Source organism: Staurois parvus, unplaced genomic scaffold (assembly GCF_062004578.1).
Source record: "Staurois parvus isolate SC_StPar_1 unplaced genomic scaffold, SC_StPar_1.0 ptg000025l, whole genome shotgun sequence".
Taxonomy (NCBI): Eukaryota; Metazoa; Chordata; class Amphibia; order Anura; family Ranidae; genus Staurois; species Staurois parvus.
The window spans coordinates 12,663,915-12,683,012 of record NW_028317821.1 but is presented as its reverse complement, the minus strand read 5'-3'; the positions used below and the strand labels follow the sequence as shown (position 1 = coordinate 12,683,012).

At 40.0% G+C, this 19,098-nt stretch overlaps 2 protein-coding genes across 3 annotated transcripts in view; one reads left to right on the top strand and one right to left on the bottom strand.

Moving 5' to 3' along the window:
* The window catches only part of APPL2 (adaptor protein, phosphotyrosine interacting with PH domain and leucine zipper 2), a 100,530-nt gene extending 94,657 nt beyond the window's left edge, over positions 1 to 5,873 (top strand). For both annotated transcript variants that reach the window (XM_089651848.1, XM_089651846.1), the window contains one exon: positions 1,178 to 5,873. In XM_089651848.1, coding sequence (XP_089507974.1) covers positions 1,178 to 1,312 — 135 coding nt within the window. In that variant the 3' untranslated portion in view covers positions 1,313 to 5,873. The remainder of the gene's footprint in view (positions 1 to 1,177) is intronic.
* Positions 5,874 to 10,776: 4,903 nt separating this feature from the next.
* The window catches only part of WASHC4 (WASH complex subunit 4), a 115,213-nt gene continuing 106,891 nt past the window's right edge, over positions 10,777 to 19,098 (bottom strand). The window contains exons 30-33 of the mRNA XM_089651845.1: positions 15,708 to 15,804; positions 15,358 to 15,554; positions 14,090 to 14,189; positions 10,777 to 11,315 (exon numbers count right to left, since the gene is read on the bottom strand). Of these exons, the coding sequence (XP_089507971.1) occupies positions 11,251 to 11,315; positions 14,090 to 14,189; positions 15,358 to 15,554; positions 15,708 to 15,804 (459 nt within the window). The 3' untranslated portion in view covers positions 10,777 to 11,250. The remainder of the gene's footprint in view (positions 11,316 to 14,089; positions 14,190 to 15,357; positions 15,555 to 15,707; positions 15,805 to 19,098) is intronic.

Genomic DNA, 19,098 nt, shown 5'->3' with positions numbered 1-19,098 from the left:
ACCTCAGACTGTCCAGGAACTCAGTGATGCCCTGGTCCAGATCTGGGGGGAAATATCCCAGGACACCATTCGTCGTCTCATTAGGAGCATGCCTCGACATTGTCAGGCATGCATACAAGCACGTGGGAGCCATACAAACTACTGAGTACCATTTTGAGTTGCTGCAATGAAATTTCAGCAAAATGGACTAGCCTGCTGCATAATTTTTTCGCTTTGATTTTCGGAGTGTCTGAATTCAGTCCTCTGTAGGTTGATCATTTTCATTTCCATCAAACGATGGGGCATCCTTATGTTCCTAACACATTACCCAGCCCATATCAGTAGATATCCAGCATGATATTTTTCCCCATTGAGAGCTGATGTGTTTTCAAAGTGTTCCTTTAATTTTTTTTGAGCAGTGCACTTTCTGTAGAGCAGAGTCACAAGAGACCCAGTAGGTTGGAGCCATTCTGTATTGTCTTATAAGGCAGTAAGTGTGGATATGCACTGACTGCAGAAAACCAAAGACAATTAGACTCTGCTAAACATGTACACATTTTTATAAGCTCATAATGAGGCACATGTATGGGGACTACCAACAGTAAGTAGAAATCTTGATCTCAAACTTGCCATTATTGGGCCAGCATTTTGCACCCACTACATCACTGTGTGGCTTAATAATAGGACTCACTGTTGCTTCAACATTTCAAACATGCAAGAGAGGAATTTTTGTAGTGGGAGAGTGCAGGGAAATGTTTGATGTGCCAATGAGACATAAGACCTGACACTTTCATAACATTGTCCTAAATTATCTTTCTTGTGTCTGTGTCAAACATACAAAGAACTTTACTGAAACCTTGTACAAGCAGAGAGTACGACTGCTGGAAATCCTAAAATGCCAAGAGCAATTGGTTTTATATGTTCCAAGTACTGAAGGGTGTGTCTAACAGATTTAGAAACAGTGTGTAGAATGTGTGATGTCAGCTAAAGGTGTATAAGCAAAGCTATATTCTACTACTAAATCTTGAATATACTGTATAATAATGGTTTGACAATTGGGCTGCAGCTCACATAGCTAAAGATTGCTTACAAAGTTTTGCTCAACTGTACAAAATACATATACAGGAAGTAGCTTACTATAAACGTGGCTTGTTCTCAATTTGTATAAATTGAATTTTTAACAATATTTTCTTGGTAGGACCCAGAAGCATTGGCACAACTTATGTCGTCAGTTCCCCTGTCAAATGATGGCAAGTTTGTTCTTCTGAATGTCAAGTCAGAAGACAGTGATGAAATTCAACCATCCGAAGAAGGACTGGAATCTGAAGCTTAAATAGCATCTCTGAAATCCTTCTATACATTCTCAAGGCTGCTTTGATTGTTGGTGAAATGTCTAGATTCCACATTGTTGAAATACATTTTTCTGCTGGTAATTTTTGATTATCAATATAAGGGATTGTATACCAGTTGTGACAAAGTCTGTATTGTAAATCTGGCAGGGTAGGCAGAACAGTTGAATTGGATTGGTAATGTAAGTCACACTTAATGATACCAACATGACTAGCCTTATCATTAGTTCATATATAATCGGTTAATTCCATAAAGATTTTATGCTCAGATTCCATATTTGTGGTTTGATCTGAGCATTGCTCCGTACAGGGTGATTGGTGCTCAGCTGGTACTGCGCAGTCATTTCATACCTGCAAGGTGTCAGCACTGTACATATTTATTCAGAGGTAGACTAAAGCCAAGTACACACATACTGATTTTTGGCCAGTTCAGCTGTAATGTTTGAATTTTGATTTGTGTGTTATCCTGTCTGACCAACAGAAACTGGTCATTAAACTGGCTTCTGTCAAATGGTCCTGCTGGAAAACCAGCATTCGATCAGCTGCTGTAGTGCTGATCAGTGTATTCTGATGGTGGGAGTCCCCACTCTCAAATACAAGAGCGCACCGGGGGAGATTCCTGCATCCACATTTATTATGTGGTTGCAGGAATCTCTTGAGTTTTTTTTTTCATTCAACCCACTGGTTGAATGAAGAAAAAAAACATTGTGTGTATCCAACTTAAATGGAATGATGCTTTGGGGTCGTTTGTCTGTGCTTGAAAAGATCACAGGAGCTGAGGGACCTTTTCATCTTTTGTGAGCGAGTCCACATCATGGAATGCAGCTTTGCACACAAATAGGGTAATCCCACAATTCATCAGCTCCTGTGTGTGTGTGGCCCTTTCATGTGTAGAGGAGGTTGCCCCTGTAAGCATTTTGAGCTCCTAGTATCAGTTGAGCTATATATACAGTATGAAATGCTGTACACCATGAATATTTATGTACTTTGATGGCCCTGCATCCTTACAGCTCAATAAACCCTAAGTGCAACTTTTGGATGTGCTCTTTATAACCTTATCAATAACAGGTTACGGATGTTTACATATAGAATATGAATATGGCATAAATAACAATGACCTCTCCAGGAGCATAATGCAGAGATTTTCTTTCAAATTTTTGTAGTCCTGTTAATAATTTTGAAGAGAAGAGATCATCTCTGTCCATCTTCCTGAAAAGATACCCAAAAGTTAACACTTTTGTCCATTTTTCTGTGCATGCATATATGATACTATAATATCTGTGCTTATAATTTTCAATCATTTCATGTAATATGGGTATTTTTTCTGTAGTGGCAGATCCACGCTTTGAGTACATTTGACAAAAGACAATAAATAATAATTACTTTAGAGCTAAAATTGGGCCACCTATTGGTGTTGAATGTTTTCGATTCCATAAATTTGCTGCAGGCAGCCTATTATCACAGACCTTCTCAATACTGGTAAACACTGTGATGCTAAAGCCAATGTGATTCTCTGAGGTCCGGTCATATGAAGTGTTTACTATATCTGTGTCTCAGCACCATACAAATACAGAATTTCTTTGAAATTTTAGTAGATGTATCCAGTTGTTTCTTGAGTCACTTGATAGGTAACGGGTGAAGGCCACGCATGATGCCTGATATAGGTTTTCATGCTTATTTACTCCGAGTACTCCTAATTGAACCCTCTCCAGTGTTTACATTTTTCTGTCTGTGAGTGGGCAGGCAACTTAATCAAAATAACTAAGTGTGTACCATAAAATAGAAATGATTCATGCGTATGACTGTTAATAGCTTTACATAGGGGATCATGCAAGGCCAGAGCTAAACAGGGAGATAACAGGTGGCTCATCTTGTATCTCTTAGCAGATTCATTTTCTTAACAACGTATACAGTACATCAACGTTGTAGCTTTGGCATGTTCGAATATGACACAACAAAGTTGGACTTCTCCTTTGAAAGCATCTCTTGACGTCAAACTAAAATCAAGTTTAAAAAAATAAAAGTGCAAGTGGATTACATTTTGACGTAATCTTGAAAAAGCCGTTATTTGTTCATTTCTAAGAGAAATTATATATAATAGAATGCTTTTGTATTCATTTAAGATGTATTGTTAATTTTGCCATTAGCAGCTCAACCAGAACCCTTGCCTTGTTCAGTGACTGTTGGTTTCTGGGGCTCTTTCTGAGGGCCATCTTCATGTGACACTTTTTGTTTATTTGATATAGATTTATTTTAAAATGATAGATTGTGTTTCTCCTTTTTTTTTTTTTTTTTTTAACTTAAAATACTAATTCATAAGAGCAACAAAGTATTTCAGTCAGTCTGAATTCTTCTTGTCCTGATCTGGCTTCAGCATGATTATTATTTTTATTATTATTATACAGGATTGATATAGCGCCAACAATTTGCGCAGCGCTTTACAAAATGAAGGAAGACACGTTACATTACAATTCAATACAAGAGGAATCAAAGGCATGAATTCTAATTGGGTGCTATGGAATGCTGCTCTTAAGAATTGGTATTCTTTATTGACTGTAACAGTAGATCTCTTTTTATCAAAGAGAAAAGCATTTTTGATTCTAAAATATAGCTTGATTTGTATCTACTTATTCCCAAAGTAGGACTTAAGGCAAAACTTTTTTCTTTTGGGTAGAGTAAGAGAGGGTTATAATGCTTGTCAGGTTCCCATCCCCCATATGTCCCATTGGGGAGATTTCCCTTTGCTTCCTGTCCCAAAGCCAAAAATAGGAAGTGAAAAGAAATCCCCAAAATGAGAGAATCTCTGGTTGTCACCAGAACTAGTGCCTCCATTGTAAGATTTTTTTTTTTTTTCCTCTGCTTCTGTTCTGGTGACATTCCAAACAATGGGATTTTCTTTTACTTTCACATTTGGTGACAATAGTACGAGACACAGAGAGGGTGAATCTCCCTAAGGGGGCTACAGAAACCAGTAAAAACATAACAGATGTTCTAATCCCTCCTCTTCACTCCATCCAAAAAAAAAAAAAGTTTTTTTTTTTTTAAGTATACTTTAAGACAATACTAACTATGTAAAAAGCATGCAATTATAAACAAGACCAAGGGCACCATTATTCGATTTTCAAGGTACAAAAAAATAAAATGAACCATATGAGCTCATGAATTGGTTTATGAAAACAAGTATTTTTGCTGTCCATACAGTCAGATTTCAACAATTATTTTTGCAGTTATGATATAAACAAAAATATCACTTGTGGCAACTGGCAAGAACATATTTTCTTTAGATAAGAGGCCTTATCTGTCAGACCTGTGAGCCTTCTAAAAAAATGCGTTATCTGATTTGAATTGAATAGAGATTTTTTTTTTTTAATGTATGTTGTGAAATTTCACAATATATAGGTGATGAATTTCTTTTTTTTTTTTGGGAGAGAGTGTGGAAAGATTGTCAGGTTTTGCTGCTATCTGGGCTTGATTAGAGAGATTTTTTTCGCTCACTTCCTGTTCTAGTGACAAGAGTTTGAGCAAGACTTAAACTTTAAGGGTCCATACACACTAGGAGCCTGAAAATATACCCACACCTCTGCCAGAAAACCGTCACAAAAACACTTGTATTTCACATGCATTTATCCCAAAACATTCCCTTCTGCTCATATTTTTTTTTCAACTATAATCAGTTTACACTTGAAAATACTGAACATGCCTAAACTCCACATTTAAGCCCATCTAGTTTTATGTGCCCGAAAGCTTCTCTCACAAATGCACTTATGTTTTTTTTTTAAGCCTGTAAACACTCCTCTTCAAATATGGCTGTAATTGCTCAAATGTGCATGGCCACATAGGCTAACATAGAAATACTTCTACAGGCTGAAATAAAAAAAAAAAGTGAAATGCCATAAACAGCGTTTTTTTTTTTTTAAAGCTCATTGTGCATGGGGCCTTAGTAGAGTAAGTATTCCTATTGCTCTCTGTGTCCCAGTTGGGTAGATTTCCTCACACACGCTGTCTGTTCCAGTGACATCCTGTAGATTGCTGGGCCAGGGAAAAGGGGAAATCTTACAAGTGGAGATAGAAGCCAGCAATACAAGCAATTTGACCATTCCCATTATAGCCAAAGCTTAAAAAAAAAAATGCCTGAATGGGGATTAATATTAGATATACAATAAACTTCTCCTACAAGGAATAGTTATTCAGCATTTGCAATGAATACAGATGGCCATTTCTGCACTATAATATGCATATAGATTGATTTGTAAAGAACAATGACCAATTAACAGTAAAATGTATTCTATTTTTATACCTTACTGGAATTTTTCATAAACTTGCTAATCATTTAAGTGTTCAATCAATTATTTCTACTGTCTCAGAAGTCTTAAATCTTGAATGTCTGTCGTGAAATGGAATTTAGTAGTGAGGAAACAATGCAGAAGATGTATCTGTTATATGTACATGTTTCTAATAATCCAGCACCACCCTGGGGAATGGTGAACATTATATGGTTGGAATCTAAGCCCACTATCCTTTTGCACTAATAAAATTAAAATGTGATGGTCTTGCTTATTTTACTTTCAGGTGTTATACTATGAATTATACATCACTAGTTGTTTCAGAAACCTTGATAAAGATATTTGTGTGTGAAATGTCAGCTGATAAGTGCTGATCGTATGGTACTCTATGAATTCACAAAAATTGTGAGTTAAAGCCAAGGTTGTTACAGATTACAAAATTCCTATTACATTGGCAAGGGAAGAGATCAGCATAAACTCCTGGGATATTGATCTGATCAGTTAATTAACTGGGTTGTTAATCGGTTTCAGCTGTTTTGATGTCAATGAAATTAACAACAGGTGGCGCACTAGATGGGCAACAATGAGACGACACCCAAAACAGGAATGGTTTTACAGGTGGAGGCCATAGACATTTTTTCCCTACTCATCTTTTCTGGCTTCTTTTCGCTAGTTTTGCATTTGGCTAGGGTCAGTGTCACTACTGGTAGCATGAGGTGATACTTGGACCCTACAGAGGTTGCACAGGCAGTCCAACTCTTTCAGGATGGCACATCAATACATGCCATTGCCAGAAGGTTTGTGGGGTTTCCCAGCACAGTCTCAAGAGCATGGAGGAGATTCCAGGAGACAGGCAGTTACTCTAGGAGAGCTTGACAGGTCATTAACCCATCAGCAGGACAGGTATCTGCTCCTTTGTACAAAGAGGAACAGGAGCATCATGGAGAATGTTATACTGCCTGTAATATTGTTCAACGTGTCTGTTTTGGTGGTGTGTCAGTGATGGTCTGGGGAGGCATATCCATGGAGGGATAAACAGACCTCTACAGCACAGGAGTCAAATTTGTGACCCTCCAGCTGTTGCCAAACTACAAGTCCCATGAGGCATTGCAAGGTTGGCAGTTACAAGCATGACTCCCAGAGGCATGATGGGACTTTTAGTTTTTCAAGAGCTGGTGGGCTGCCAGTTTGACACCCCTACAGGCTAGACAATGGCATCCTGACTGCCATTTGGTATCAGGATGAAATCCTTGGCCCCGTTGTCAGTCCCTACGCTGGTGCAGTGGGTCCTGGGTTCCTCCTGGTGCACAATGCCCGGCCTCATGTGGCAAGAGTATGCAGGCAGTTCCTGGAGAATGAATGAGTTGATACCATTGAATTGCCCCCTCGCTCGCCCTGACCTAAATCTAATAGAACACCTCTGGAATATCATGTTTCGGTCCATCTGACGCCGTCAGGTTGCACCTCAGACTGTCCAGGAGCTCAGTGATGCCCTAGTCCATATCTGGGAGGAAATACCCCAGGACACCATCTGTTGTCTCATTAGGTTCATACCCAGACGTTGTGAGGCATGCATAATCATGGGTCAACATGGTCAACTGACCGAGAGACAAAACGAACATTGCGCAGGATTGTGACCCAGAATAAGAAAGCAACTGCTGCAAAAGACTTCAAAGCTCAATCTCAGTCTTCACAGGACTGGGATTCAGTTCTGCAGTCACTTGTGCAGTAGTTATAAACTGTAAATAAAATAATAGAAGTCCATGAGGTAGCATACACCTCATTGGACTTCATATAGAAATGGGATGCCTTACAATCACTTAAAAACAAAAACCATGGCTCCTGCTGCTGCCTATGAGAGTAGAGGGAGGAGAGAGCCACTCAAGCAGGTACAGCACAGGATCGAGAAAAGACTCGGGTAAGGAGAAGAGACATAATGGGGGCAATACAAGTAATGGGGCATTTTCTTTCCCCTAATGCAAGGAATGCATTAAGGGGAAAAAAAAATGTCCAGCCTGTACAAGCACTTTAAACCATTATAAGCCAGCAAGTTTTTAAAAAGTGACAAGTGCCTATGGCTGTATGTTCATGTACGCTACCTACAAAAAAAACAAAAAAAAAAAAAAACACCTTTTAAAAAAGCGACTACATTTCTGGAGTTCTGCTTAACAGTTCAACATGCACACCTGCAGCTGGTAAATTTTTAAGGGCAGGTTTGTTAGCAGGGTGTTACTATATACAAAGAGTGTCTTATGTTACCATGCTATATTATTGGACAGGTCTACCCTGTGATCTGAGAGATTGTCAAACTGGAAATTATCAGAGGGAGCGCCGTAACATCTGCATGTGGAGAGAATGCCATTAGAGCTAGTTGTTGTCAGGGTGTTGTCATGCCACCAGGAAGTCTATGTTGCTGTGGATAATGCTAGCGTATCAAGGACAATGTTCTGTGGCTCTGGGAGTAGCATTTTTTTTTTTTTTAGGGAGACTTCCACACGCTTGATAAAATGGTGGAAAGCATTCACGGAAGTTTGGAACAACATTACCTTTGCCTAGCCCAGTGTGGTCATTTCAAGATTACTGTAGAACTCCTCACATGGTGCCCACCATCTGCTAGGTGGCATGCAGCTTTCCCAGGAGCTCTGGCCTATCATGACAGAGCCACTGAGAATGCTAAATCTCATTCAGTAACCAAGATGTGACCACAAAACACTTCCCTGCATAACCTTAGGATTACATTACTGGACTGGGCAGTGGTAATGTTCTTTCACTGCGTCGTACCACCTGCCATTCTACTGAGAAAAATGATTGCGTCTACAGAGTAGGTGAAACAATGCTTACCCTAAAGCTGGCACTAGTAGAATTTCATACAAACATTTGAAAATTCTCAGTACATAGCATGACTTAACAAATGTTCAAAAATTTCGACTTAAGAATGAATGACTTTCCCCGAATCAAAAACATATACACCGTTACTTCATTTAAGAAAAATGTTCCATTCTATTCCTTTGAATCTTCTCACCACTGCAGTTCAAAATGAATGTTGATTTGACTCCACTAATGTTTAGAAAATAAAATGAACAGTCCCATAATGAAAAGTAAACAGTTGTTATGCATTTTGGTTACTTAAATGTTAACCATTGCTGGCATGGGAAAGAAACTTTGAATAATAGCACAGACTTTGCATTTCTCAGTGAGAACCATTTGAATAATATTTGCAACTAAGCTCTACTCAGATTTCTGTATTTTGTCATCACTGACAGGCTGTCTAAATACGTGTCATTGATTTTACATTTCATTGTAAACAGAAGATGAACTGGACTTGGGCATGGTGCTGAGGGGGATGGAGCTGGGAGCCTCCTGCTTTTGCATTGCTCTGTCATCTCTTCCACTGTGCAGGACTGAGCTGTCAAATTGACAGCTCAGTCCTGCAGATTATATTGAAAGATCATGACTCTCCCTGTATTAACCAGTGTCACACTGCTGTCATTTTTAAGTCTTCTCTGTATCAAGAGCACATCACCTTGCTGTCATGGAGTTCTGATGATTGCACAGGGAAATATGCGCACCTATGTAATCTACAAGACTGGGTTATCATTTTGATTGATCTGGCCCTGCTCCACATTTATATATAAATACTGCAATTGTATTATGCAATCATGAATTACAGTTTGGTGTAAAAAAAAAAACAAAAAAACTTTATTTTTATGTTTTAGCCCCTTTATAACCCCTAGCACGTGACCAGTCAGAATTGTTCTGATCCATCCTGAAAACCTTAAGAAATGAAAAGCAAGGCTTTCAAATCCACAGACCACGGCACCGGCCCCATGGGCAGTGACAGCTAATTGGAGGTAAGTGCAGCAGGGATCAAGAGGATGGGAAGGGTGTAAGGTATTAGTTCACTCTCATTTTTTGGGAAAAGGTGAGCTTACATTTTAAGCCAGGGGATGAACATGACAGGCAGCAAGTGAGCTACTCACAATATTCCTTAATATATCACCTTTGGTTTATTTCTCAGACTAAAATTCCTCTGGAAAATTAAGAAACCCTGAACAAATTACTTGTAGGGGGTCTCTTAAGGACTAAACATTTATGATCATCAAAAACCTGTACACAAAATAGCCAAAGGGGCACAGAAATGAAACCTAGAAATGTTAGTCAATGGACTTCTAGCAAAAATCATCTACAGAAAGGAATAATTGAAACTTTCATTACCAAAACCTGTTCACTACAAAAACGTATAGGTAGCCACACATGGCATGAACTTGTCACATCATGTTAATGACTAATGAACTAATAAAGCAGTATTAAACTCAAAAGCAAACATTATATTGCAGCTTACCAATTCTTAGATATGATGGCTTCACTAAATTTCGTCTTTAAACTTTCTTTCCTTTATTTTCAATTGGTGATCTGGCCAGTAAGTCTGCAGTTTTTCAACACAACAAGCTCTCCTTCAACTGCACCAGTTGTGTTGAGACAAACCATTTACCACTGACGGGTGCTTACAATGATCAACTTTAATTCATTTACGTAAAACCTTTATCCCAAAAGAGAAAAAAAAAAACTTGCTGTAACTGAAGTGAGTTGGAGTTTTACTTAAATATGTTAGTGCATCTAAATCTAAACACTCCCCTCCCCCCAGACTAACACTGCTGCTGTCCTAAGGTGCCCCTGTGCTCATTCATCGAGAGTGGGGGCACTCTCGATGAATAGCCAGATCACCAAGTGAAAACAGAGGGGGGGGAAAGCCTAAAAAAAGAAAAAACGAATGCTGCTGCCACATCTAAGGATTGGTACGCTTCATTATATTACATTTTTGGTTTTGAGTTTAATACCACTTCAAGCTTTTATAAAACAGCAAGTGAATGGAAGACTTGACATTTAATATGTTGCAGCTTACAATTCTTAAAGTGATTGTAAATGTTTTTTTCTTTTTTCATTGAGTTACTGAACCAGAATAACCATGCAAATTAAAAATCAGAAGCCCTTAACTGCGTTCTTGATTCAGGTCAGCTATTTAATGTATTGAGGAAAGGGGATCAGCACTGAGTGCGAAGGAAGACAGCCCTGGATAAGGTTGGAGTTTCTCTAGTTGGAACTCTCACATTACAAGAGCCTCAACATGAAGAAACACATTGAGAATAAGAAGACACGTTAACAGGTTGAAATAATGTATATATTTTATACATTTTTACATATGAAGATACGACATTTACAATACTTAAATGATGTACAAAAAGTGCACATGTACACATATACAAACTGATAACCTTCTCTCAGATATATAGGTCTGCAACTTCATTTATGTGAATTTCAACAAGAAGAATCTCTTCTGCGTCGCATCCGTCTGTGGCTGTTCCAGTCTTAGGATCCCTGCATTCTGAGATGTTTACATTATAATCAGTAAGGAGACACACATTACTTTTCCAAAAATATCTGCAGTCCACTTCCTAGCTCTGCCTAATGGCTTTCACAGTATACATTGGATAACTGTGCACACACTTTATGTTCCTTGGAATCACAGTGATCAGAGCTGTGTGTGAAGTGCAATGTCTGCTTCCAGTCTCTTGCATGTAACGCATCCAAGCTGAGAGATGAGATATTCCTGGGGCACTGAGGTGAGCTCTAAAGCACCCTCACTTCATAACGGAGTCTGAAGCTGAGGAATTATTTGGAATGTTGTCATCTGCTTTAGAAGACTCTACAAAACAAATAAATGCTGGTCAGACTGTGCTATTCATGTAATCTTTAAATCCACTGTTCACCATCATGAATCACTCTACCTGTGGCCTATGTGCTGTGCATGCTTTCTATTCTCATTAGGTCTCATGCACACTAGAAAAACTAAAAACTGCTTTAGAAACACTGCACAAACACACACTGTTTTTGGCGTTTCTTTGCTGGCGTTTAGCCTAGTGTGTAAGCTACGTTTAGTAGCTTCAGCGCTAAGGAGCGGGGCTGCTGTTGTTAAGGAAATCCTTAACAACAGATAGGTCATCAGCTGTCAGCGGGGTTCTCCGCTGAAAGCTGGATGTAAAAGAAAACAAAAAACACATTGCTGGCAATTAAAAAAAAAAATGCTGGCAGGTCAGGAAAGGATGGGGGAAGATGAGTGAGGGGGCGTGCCCCCGAACCATACCAGGAGCGATACCCTCAACATGGGGGGATGTTTTGGGGCAGGAGTCTCCCCCCCAAAGCACCTTGTTCCCATGTTGATGAGGACAAGGACCTATCCCCCACAACCCTGGCTGGTGGTTGTGGGGGTCTGCAAGTGGAGCGTTTATTAGAATCTGGAAGCTCCCTTTAAGAAGGGGCCCTCAGATCCCTCCCCACATGTGAATGAATATGGGGTACATAGTAACTCTACCCATTCACCCAAAAAGTGTAAAAAAAAAAAAAGTTTTTGAGTCCTTTACAAGTCCTTTATTTAAAAAAAAAATGCCCCGCCTTCCCCCCCCCCCCGAAGTAGATTTTTCAATAAAGGACTTGCAAAAACTTGTGTTTTTATTTAGTTTGTACACTTTTTTTGATGACGGAGTACCCCATACTCATTCAAATGGGGGGGGCGGGCCTTGCTAAAGGGGGCTTCCAGATTCCGATAAGCCCCCTGCCCCCCACAACCGGCCAGGGTTGTGGAGAAGAAGCCCTTGTCCTCAACATGGGGAAAAGGTGCTTTGGGGGGGGCCCTCCCCCAAAGCACTCCTCATGCATGTTGAGGGCAAGTTGCCTGGTACACTCACTCATCACCCTCCACTCCTTTCCTGACCTGCCAGGCTGCATGTTCAGATAAGGATTGGGTATGGCTTTAGGGGGGGGTGAAACCCACACCGTTTTTTTGTTGTTTTTTTTTGGCGCGGGGTTTGCCTTGAAATCCATACCCGATCCAAAGGGTCTGGTATGGATTGCCATTTCTTTCACAGGCTGACAGCTGATGACTCATTTGTTAAGGACAGGGTGAGCGGCATCCCGGCCCTCTCCTTAACAACCAGTGAAAAAAAAAAAAAAAACTGCTAAATGCTGGTGCCCAAGGTTTAGGAGAGTTTAATAGAGTTTAGGAGTTGTCAAGAGTCTTTTCTGCCCTGATTACGCACTGACCCTGGGTTCTTCCTCCTGCTGGTAAATGCTACTGCTGCTAAAAGCTTCTACAAGTCTATGTGTGAATGGAAACATAGGATAATATGGAGGGCCGTTTGGAAGCAATAAAAAAAAAAACCGCCTGACGCTCCTAAAAGTGGCTGCAAAAACGCTGTGTGTGCACGAGGCCTTAATATTTACTCCCAGTTCTCACATTTTTGCCTTGGTTGTTCATTTCTGATTCATCCTTCTATTTCCACATTTTACTGGTAGCCACAGGTGCCCTGCACTCAAAAGTCATTATGTAGAGTAAATTGGTACACCTTCCAGCAGCCATGCAGAGTATTTCTGAATGCAGGTAAACCTTTTTTTCAAATGCCCCCGCCAATTAAAACCAACAAAATAAAATAAAGACAGCCTGAAAAAGAATAATAAAAATTTCCAGTCCATGATGCATAGAATCTTTGCTCTCTAGCATCTTACACTTGCTGATGGAATTTTCATCATCCAACACAGTTGTGGTGTATGCCTGCATCCAGAACTGTGTGTGGCGATTCCTTCTGCTACCTGCTCTGTTGCTAGTATTTCCCTGCAGCTCTGAAGAGACGTATTAGTGACATAGCGGCTGATGGGTGAACCTACAAAGTGAACAGTATTGCTTTGCCACACACAGAAGTTTTGGATGATGAGGATTCCAGTGGCCGGTGTAGCACTAAAAGACAACAAAGATTCCAGAATAATGCCTCAATTCACAATCCCATGGCACCTGCAGCTCCTGTCTCGATCGCGGAATGTGGGTGGGCCTTTGCACCATCAGGTACAATGCATGAACCAGTGGTGGCTGCTAGTCTTGCGCTGTATGTGATAACATTGGTGAGAGGAGCAGCAACACGACCAGAGAAAAGTAGTTTTGAGGGACCTGTCTAAACTACTGAAACATGTGAGAAGGAAGCCTGTGAAACCATGGATTAAGGCAAGTACTCCTTTCCACGGAATCCTCCCTTGACAAATTGAACATTTCATCCTGCATATGCCTTGGAACCAACACTGAGTTGGATTTGAAGCCATACAACCTGAACTTTTAAATGCACATCTTTTGAGCAGCCTCCCCTTATGTGTGAATATTTAATCTGTCCTTTAGGATTTCCATATCTGGATGTAGTATGGAAATTATCCCAATTTTAAACATTCCTTTCCAAGCCTTGGAAGGGAACCCCTAAAAATAAAACACAACCATTAGCATTTCAAATCGAGCACACAAAACCTCTTGCAAGTGCTGAAAAAGAAATAAATTCACTCAAAAGCAGTATATTGTGAGCTGGTTATGTAGTCTGGAAGGTCTAACTGGTGACTGGCACAACATAAGAGAAAAACTAATTCAGCAGCACACTTTGCACTCACCTTCCTTCTCTTTCTTCTCCAAGTTTTCTTCAGCCGCCGTTTTATCAGCTCTAAAGAAAATTCTTGCACTACTCAGCGAGAAATAAAGTAGTTCGAACTCCTATACAAATTAAACACAGGATTACTTCTACATTAAAGAAAAATGATGTTGAAATCTACATGTGTGTTAACCACTTGCTAACTGCGTTATAGACAAATAACGACTACAGCAGGGTTACCCAGTTCTGGGAAGGCGTCGTATGACGTCCTCCCAGAACACAAGTGCTTGAGTTGTCTTTCATTGGCCTTATGTGCAGTCATCAATATTACCAACCGGAAAATGCTGACAGTTTTTTATTCCATTTCTTGAGTATTGTAATGGTTATATATTTAGAACATGTTTTGGGCCTACTTTTGCTTGATTCTAAAAACTTATACCTTGTCTCCCTGAAGAAGCGGGCCTTGTCCCGTGAAACGCGTTGGAGTAACGAATAAGCGTTCAACTGTATCAAATATGTTGGAGCAACCTACAAGTACTATTTTGTACCAACGATGTTGAGCTTCAATCTGTTTCATGTGTTAGTACATGTGTTAGTAGGCTGCATTTTGTAATATTGTTTGTCTTTGTATTCGGGTCCAATATGCCCTATGTGTTCTAATGATATGTTCCACCATTATGGTGGTTTTTCTAATTAATTTAATTAATAAAAGTAATCTTGCTGAGTGTTTTCTAATGTATAGTATGGTACTTTTAAAACCCCATTAGCTTTTTTGGTTAGGGTCACATTCACAGTGTTTCAATCAAGGGGTGTGGTACCAGTAAATCCCTTTACCAAGGATTTGGGGACATTTGCCCCCATCTCCCACCATATCTATAGCTTTGATACAAGTAGCCCCATTACCCCTGAAATGCAGGACATTACCTGAAAACAGCAACCAAACTCCATGCTCTGCTCTGGCCTGTTTCTCTAATGGACTAGAAAGACTGCCTATTACAGATAATGGCCAGTAGTAAGGCACATGAGGTGGCACACAACAAGCCAAGATCCACTGCCAAGGAAGGACTGGTATCTCCTTGTAATCATTATTTGTATAATGACGTCTTAGATTTCAGGTTCCAAAAAAGCTCTACAGATCAGAGGCTGTGTGCACGCATCAGGAAGATCTAGCTGGTTACAACCCTCCTCTTTCCAAATGGACACACTTGAAACAATTACTGGTCAGGCCCTTGTGTTCCAAGCAATAATTATGTTATTTGAATAAAATCTATAAAAACAAAGAATGTGTACCTGGAGATAAATGTCCAGCCTCTTCTGTGTCAAGTTCATTGTCTGGAGCAGTTTTTCATCTTGATTATTAGACTGTACATTCTGCTGTTTGGAAACGGCTCTTTTCTCCTTCATGTACTTTTCTCGCACAGACTGGAACCAGTGTAACGAGTCAAACTCCTGGTACTGATCCAGGAGTTTCAAGATGTATGCAACACCTGCATGTAAAACACGTGGATATATGGGTATTAGCTTACTGAAGACAAGGGCCCCAGAAGCTGCCAAGCATACATCAAAAAGACCTGTCTTCGCCAAATATATGTTTACATATTGTCTAGCAGATTCACCATGGAATAAGAAGTACGACTTACCCATTGCAAAGCCATCATCAGTAAAAGCAGCACCAACTTTGTTCTTCTTATTGAGCTTCTCCTTACAGTTTATAGAATGCTCAACAAAGTTAAGCGTCTAAAGGAAAAAAAAAAAAAATTAAACAAGGCAGCACAGTGACTAAGTGGTTAGCACTTCTGTCTGGCAAAACTAGGATAGTCGGTTCAAATCCCAACCACGGCACTGCCAGCATGGAGTTTGCATGTTCCCCCTGTGCCTGCATGGGTTTCCTCCGGGTGCTTCGGTTTCCTCCCACACTCCAAAGACATGCTGGTAGGTTAACCCCATGGTGTTGGTGTCTCCCAGCCCTTTAAAGAGCTTCAGATGCTGAAAAGCAGGACGTGGTTTCTGATCATGTGACTGCCATGATTGGCTGTCACAGTGGGCGCATGAACGGAAAGCTCCCAACTGCATGCAGAGATTTGGAGCTTTCCGTAAGCCGCCGGTAACTGTGCCGGGAGTGAGCAGGGCACAGGCTCTTGGCACAGTTCTGCCTACATTCTGGTATGCATATACAGTTGTGTTCAAAATAATAGCAGTGTGTTGAAAAAAGTGAATAAAGCTCAAAATCCTTCTAATAGCTTTTATTTCCATACACACAAATGCATTGGGAACACTACACATTCTATTCCAAATCAAAACATGAAGAAAAATATATCAAATTTGTGTTGTTCCTCTAAAAAAATTGAAGAAAAGTGAATATTAGACTGTTCAAAAAAATAGCAGTGTTTGTATTCTTCTTTACAAACTCAAACATTCACTATATAAACTGAAAAATGTTTGAAGATTTTGAATCAATTAATATTTAGTTGTATAAGCACTGTTTCTGAGAACTGCTGTACATCTGTGTTGCATGGAGTCAACCAACTTCTGGCACCTGTGAACAGGTATTCCAGCCCAGGATGATTGGACTACATTCCACAGTTATTCTCTATTTCTTGGTTTTGCCTCAGAAACTGCATTTTTGATGTCACCCCACAAGTTTTCTATTGGATTAAGATCCGGGGATTGGGCTGGCCACTCCATAACATCAATCTTGTTGGTCTGGAACCAAGATGTTGCACATTTACTGGTGTGTTTGGGGTCATTGTCTTGTTGGAACACCCATTTCAAGGGCATTTCCTCTTCAGCATAAGGCAGCATGACCTCTTCAATAAGTATTCTGATATATTCAAACTGATCCATGATCCCTGGTATGCAATAAATAGGCCCAACACCGTAGTATGAGAAACATCCCCATATCATGATGCTTGCGCAACCATGCTTCACTGTCTTCACAGTGTACTGTGGCTTGAATTCAGTGTTTGCGGGTCATCTGACAAACTGTCTCCGGCCACTAGACCCAAAAAGAACATTCTTACTTTCATCAGTCCACAAAATGTTGCGCCATTTCTCTTTAGGCTAGTCAATGTGCTCTTTGGCAAATTGTAACCTTTTCAGCACGTCTTTTTTTTCAACAGTGGGACTTTGCGCGGGCTTCTTGCAGATAGCTTGGCTTCACATAGGCGTCCTCTAATTGTAACAGTACTCACAGGTAACTTTAGACTTTCTTTGATCTTCCTGGAGCTGATTGTTGGCTGAGTTCTTGCCATTTTGGCTATTCTTCTATCCATTTAAATGGTAGTTTTTCGCTTTCTTCCACATCTTTCAGGTTTTGGTTGCCATTTTAAAGCATTTGCGATCATTTTACCTGAGCAGCCTATCATTTTCTGCACTTCTTTATATGTTTTCCCCTCTCCAATCAACGTTTTAATCAAGGTACGTTGTTCTTCTGAACAATGTCTGGAATGACCCATTTTCCTCTGAATTTCAGAGAGAGATGCACTGTAACCAGCATGTACAACATTTGCTGCCTTCCTTCCTTAAATAAGGGCAATAATTGCCACCTGTTTTTCAAAGAATGAATGACCTCACTAATAGAACTCCACACTGCTATTATTTTGAACATGCCCCTTTCAATTAGTGATTCAATTACACAGAATCAGCAGCATGCATGTCATGACTGTTGGGTCTGTTGGATTTCTATTACTCTACTACACCTGCTAGTAAATTATTTGCCATGTAGAAATATCATTTCTACCAAAAACAGTGATTGATCAGGTTAGTGATGTCTGACTGCTATTATTTTGAACAAAACTGTATGTGGCCTCTCGGTGTTAAGGGCCACACTCCGAGAAGCCACATATATGCATACGGCCGGCGTGAAGGGGTTAACTGGCTCCTGTCTAAAATTGGCTTTAGTATGTGTAAGCAAAAATGTGAGTTAGGGACCTTGGAATGTAAACTCCTTAAAGTGGTTGTAAATCCAATATCTACCAATATCAAACACGCACATCTCCTTACAATTTGTAGAATGAACATCACAAGCACATTATTTGTTCTTCAGTTTTTCCATGTCTTCCTGTTTTAGCTTGCTGAATATCTGCTGGCCTGTGGGCGTGTACACTGCTTGAAGCTCAGGAGAAGTCATGATGTCACTCGACTCCCCTCCCAGCTGTACACACCCCTGGCATTCTCCCTAGCGCAGTATAGCAGTGCGCACATCGGCCGGTCACTTTCAATGCCCAGTAAGTCTGTTGGATGGCAATGCTGCAGGTCCAGAGGAGAGAGGAGGGGAGAGCAAGTGACAGTGGGGGCTCCATGTTCAAGCTGCGGCTGCGTGAGACACCTCATTAAGTCTGTCATTCAAAGGAGGGGAGGAGGGCGTGGCGACACCTTTCTTACTCAGGTGTCGGAATTTTTTACTGTAGAAGAGCGGAGTGGATTGCTGATGATAGGATGCTGTTTTCCTGGCCAAACTGAGGTGCACTGCTGAGTTAGATACAATGTTCAGTTCAATTTTGATTTTTTTGGGTTTACAACCACTTTAAGGACAGGGACTGATGTGAATGTATAAAATATATATTTTTATATATATATATATATATATATATATATATATATATATATATATATATATATAGCGCTGTGTAAATTGACAATGCAATAAGTACCTATAGTAAATTAAAAATATATATTGCCTTGTCAGAATGATAATAAAGAATGCAAGTAATGTGGTTTTACCACTGACATCATGGCACATCTGCTGCTTGGCACAGAAAAAGGAAACTTTTGATACCTACTGCTGTGTGAAGTGGTCCTTTGGGTTTAAAGGTGATGTAAAGAATTATGGATTTGAAGAGGTTAACGTAAAAGTTGAAGAGTTGGGGCTTGGGGTTGAGGAAAGGTTTTATGGGACCAAGGGTTCTCAGGTTCAGATTTTAAGGTTGGGTGGTTAGGGTTACATGCCAAGTTTGAGGATTAGATCAAGTGTTATTAGGTATCAGATGAAGTTTTAGAGTTTGAAAGAAAGTGGAAAGTTTGAGAGGTACC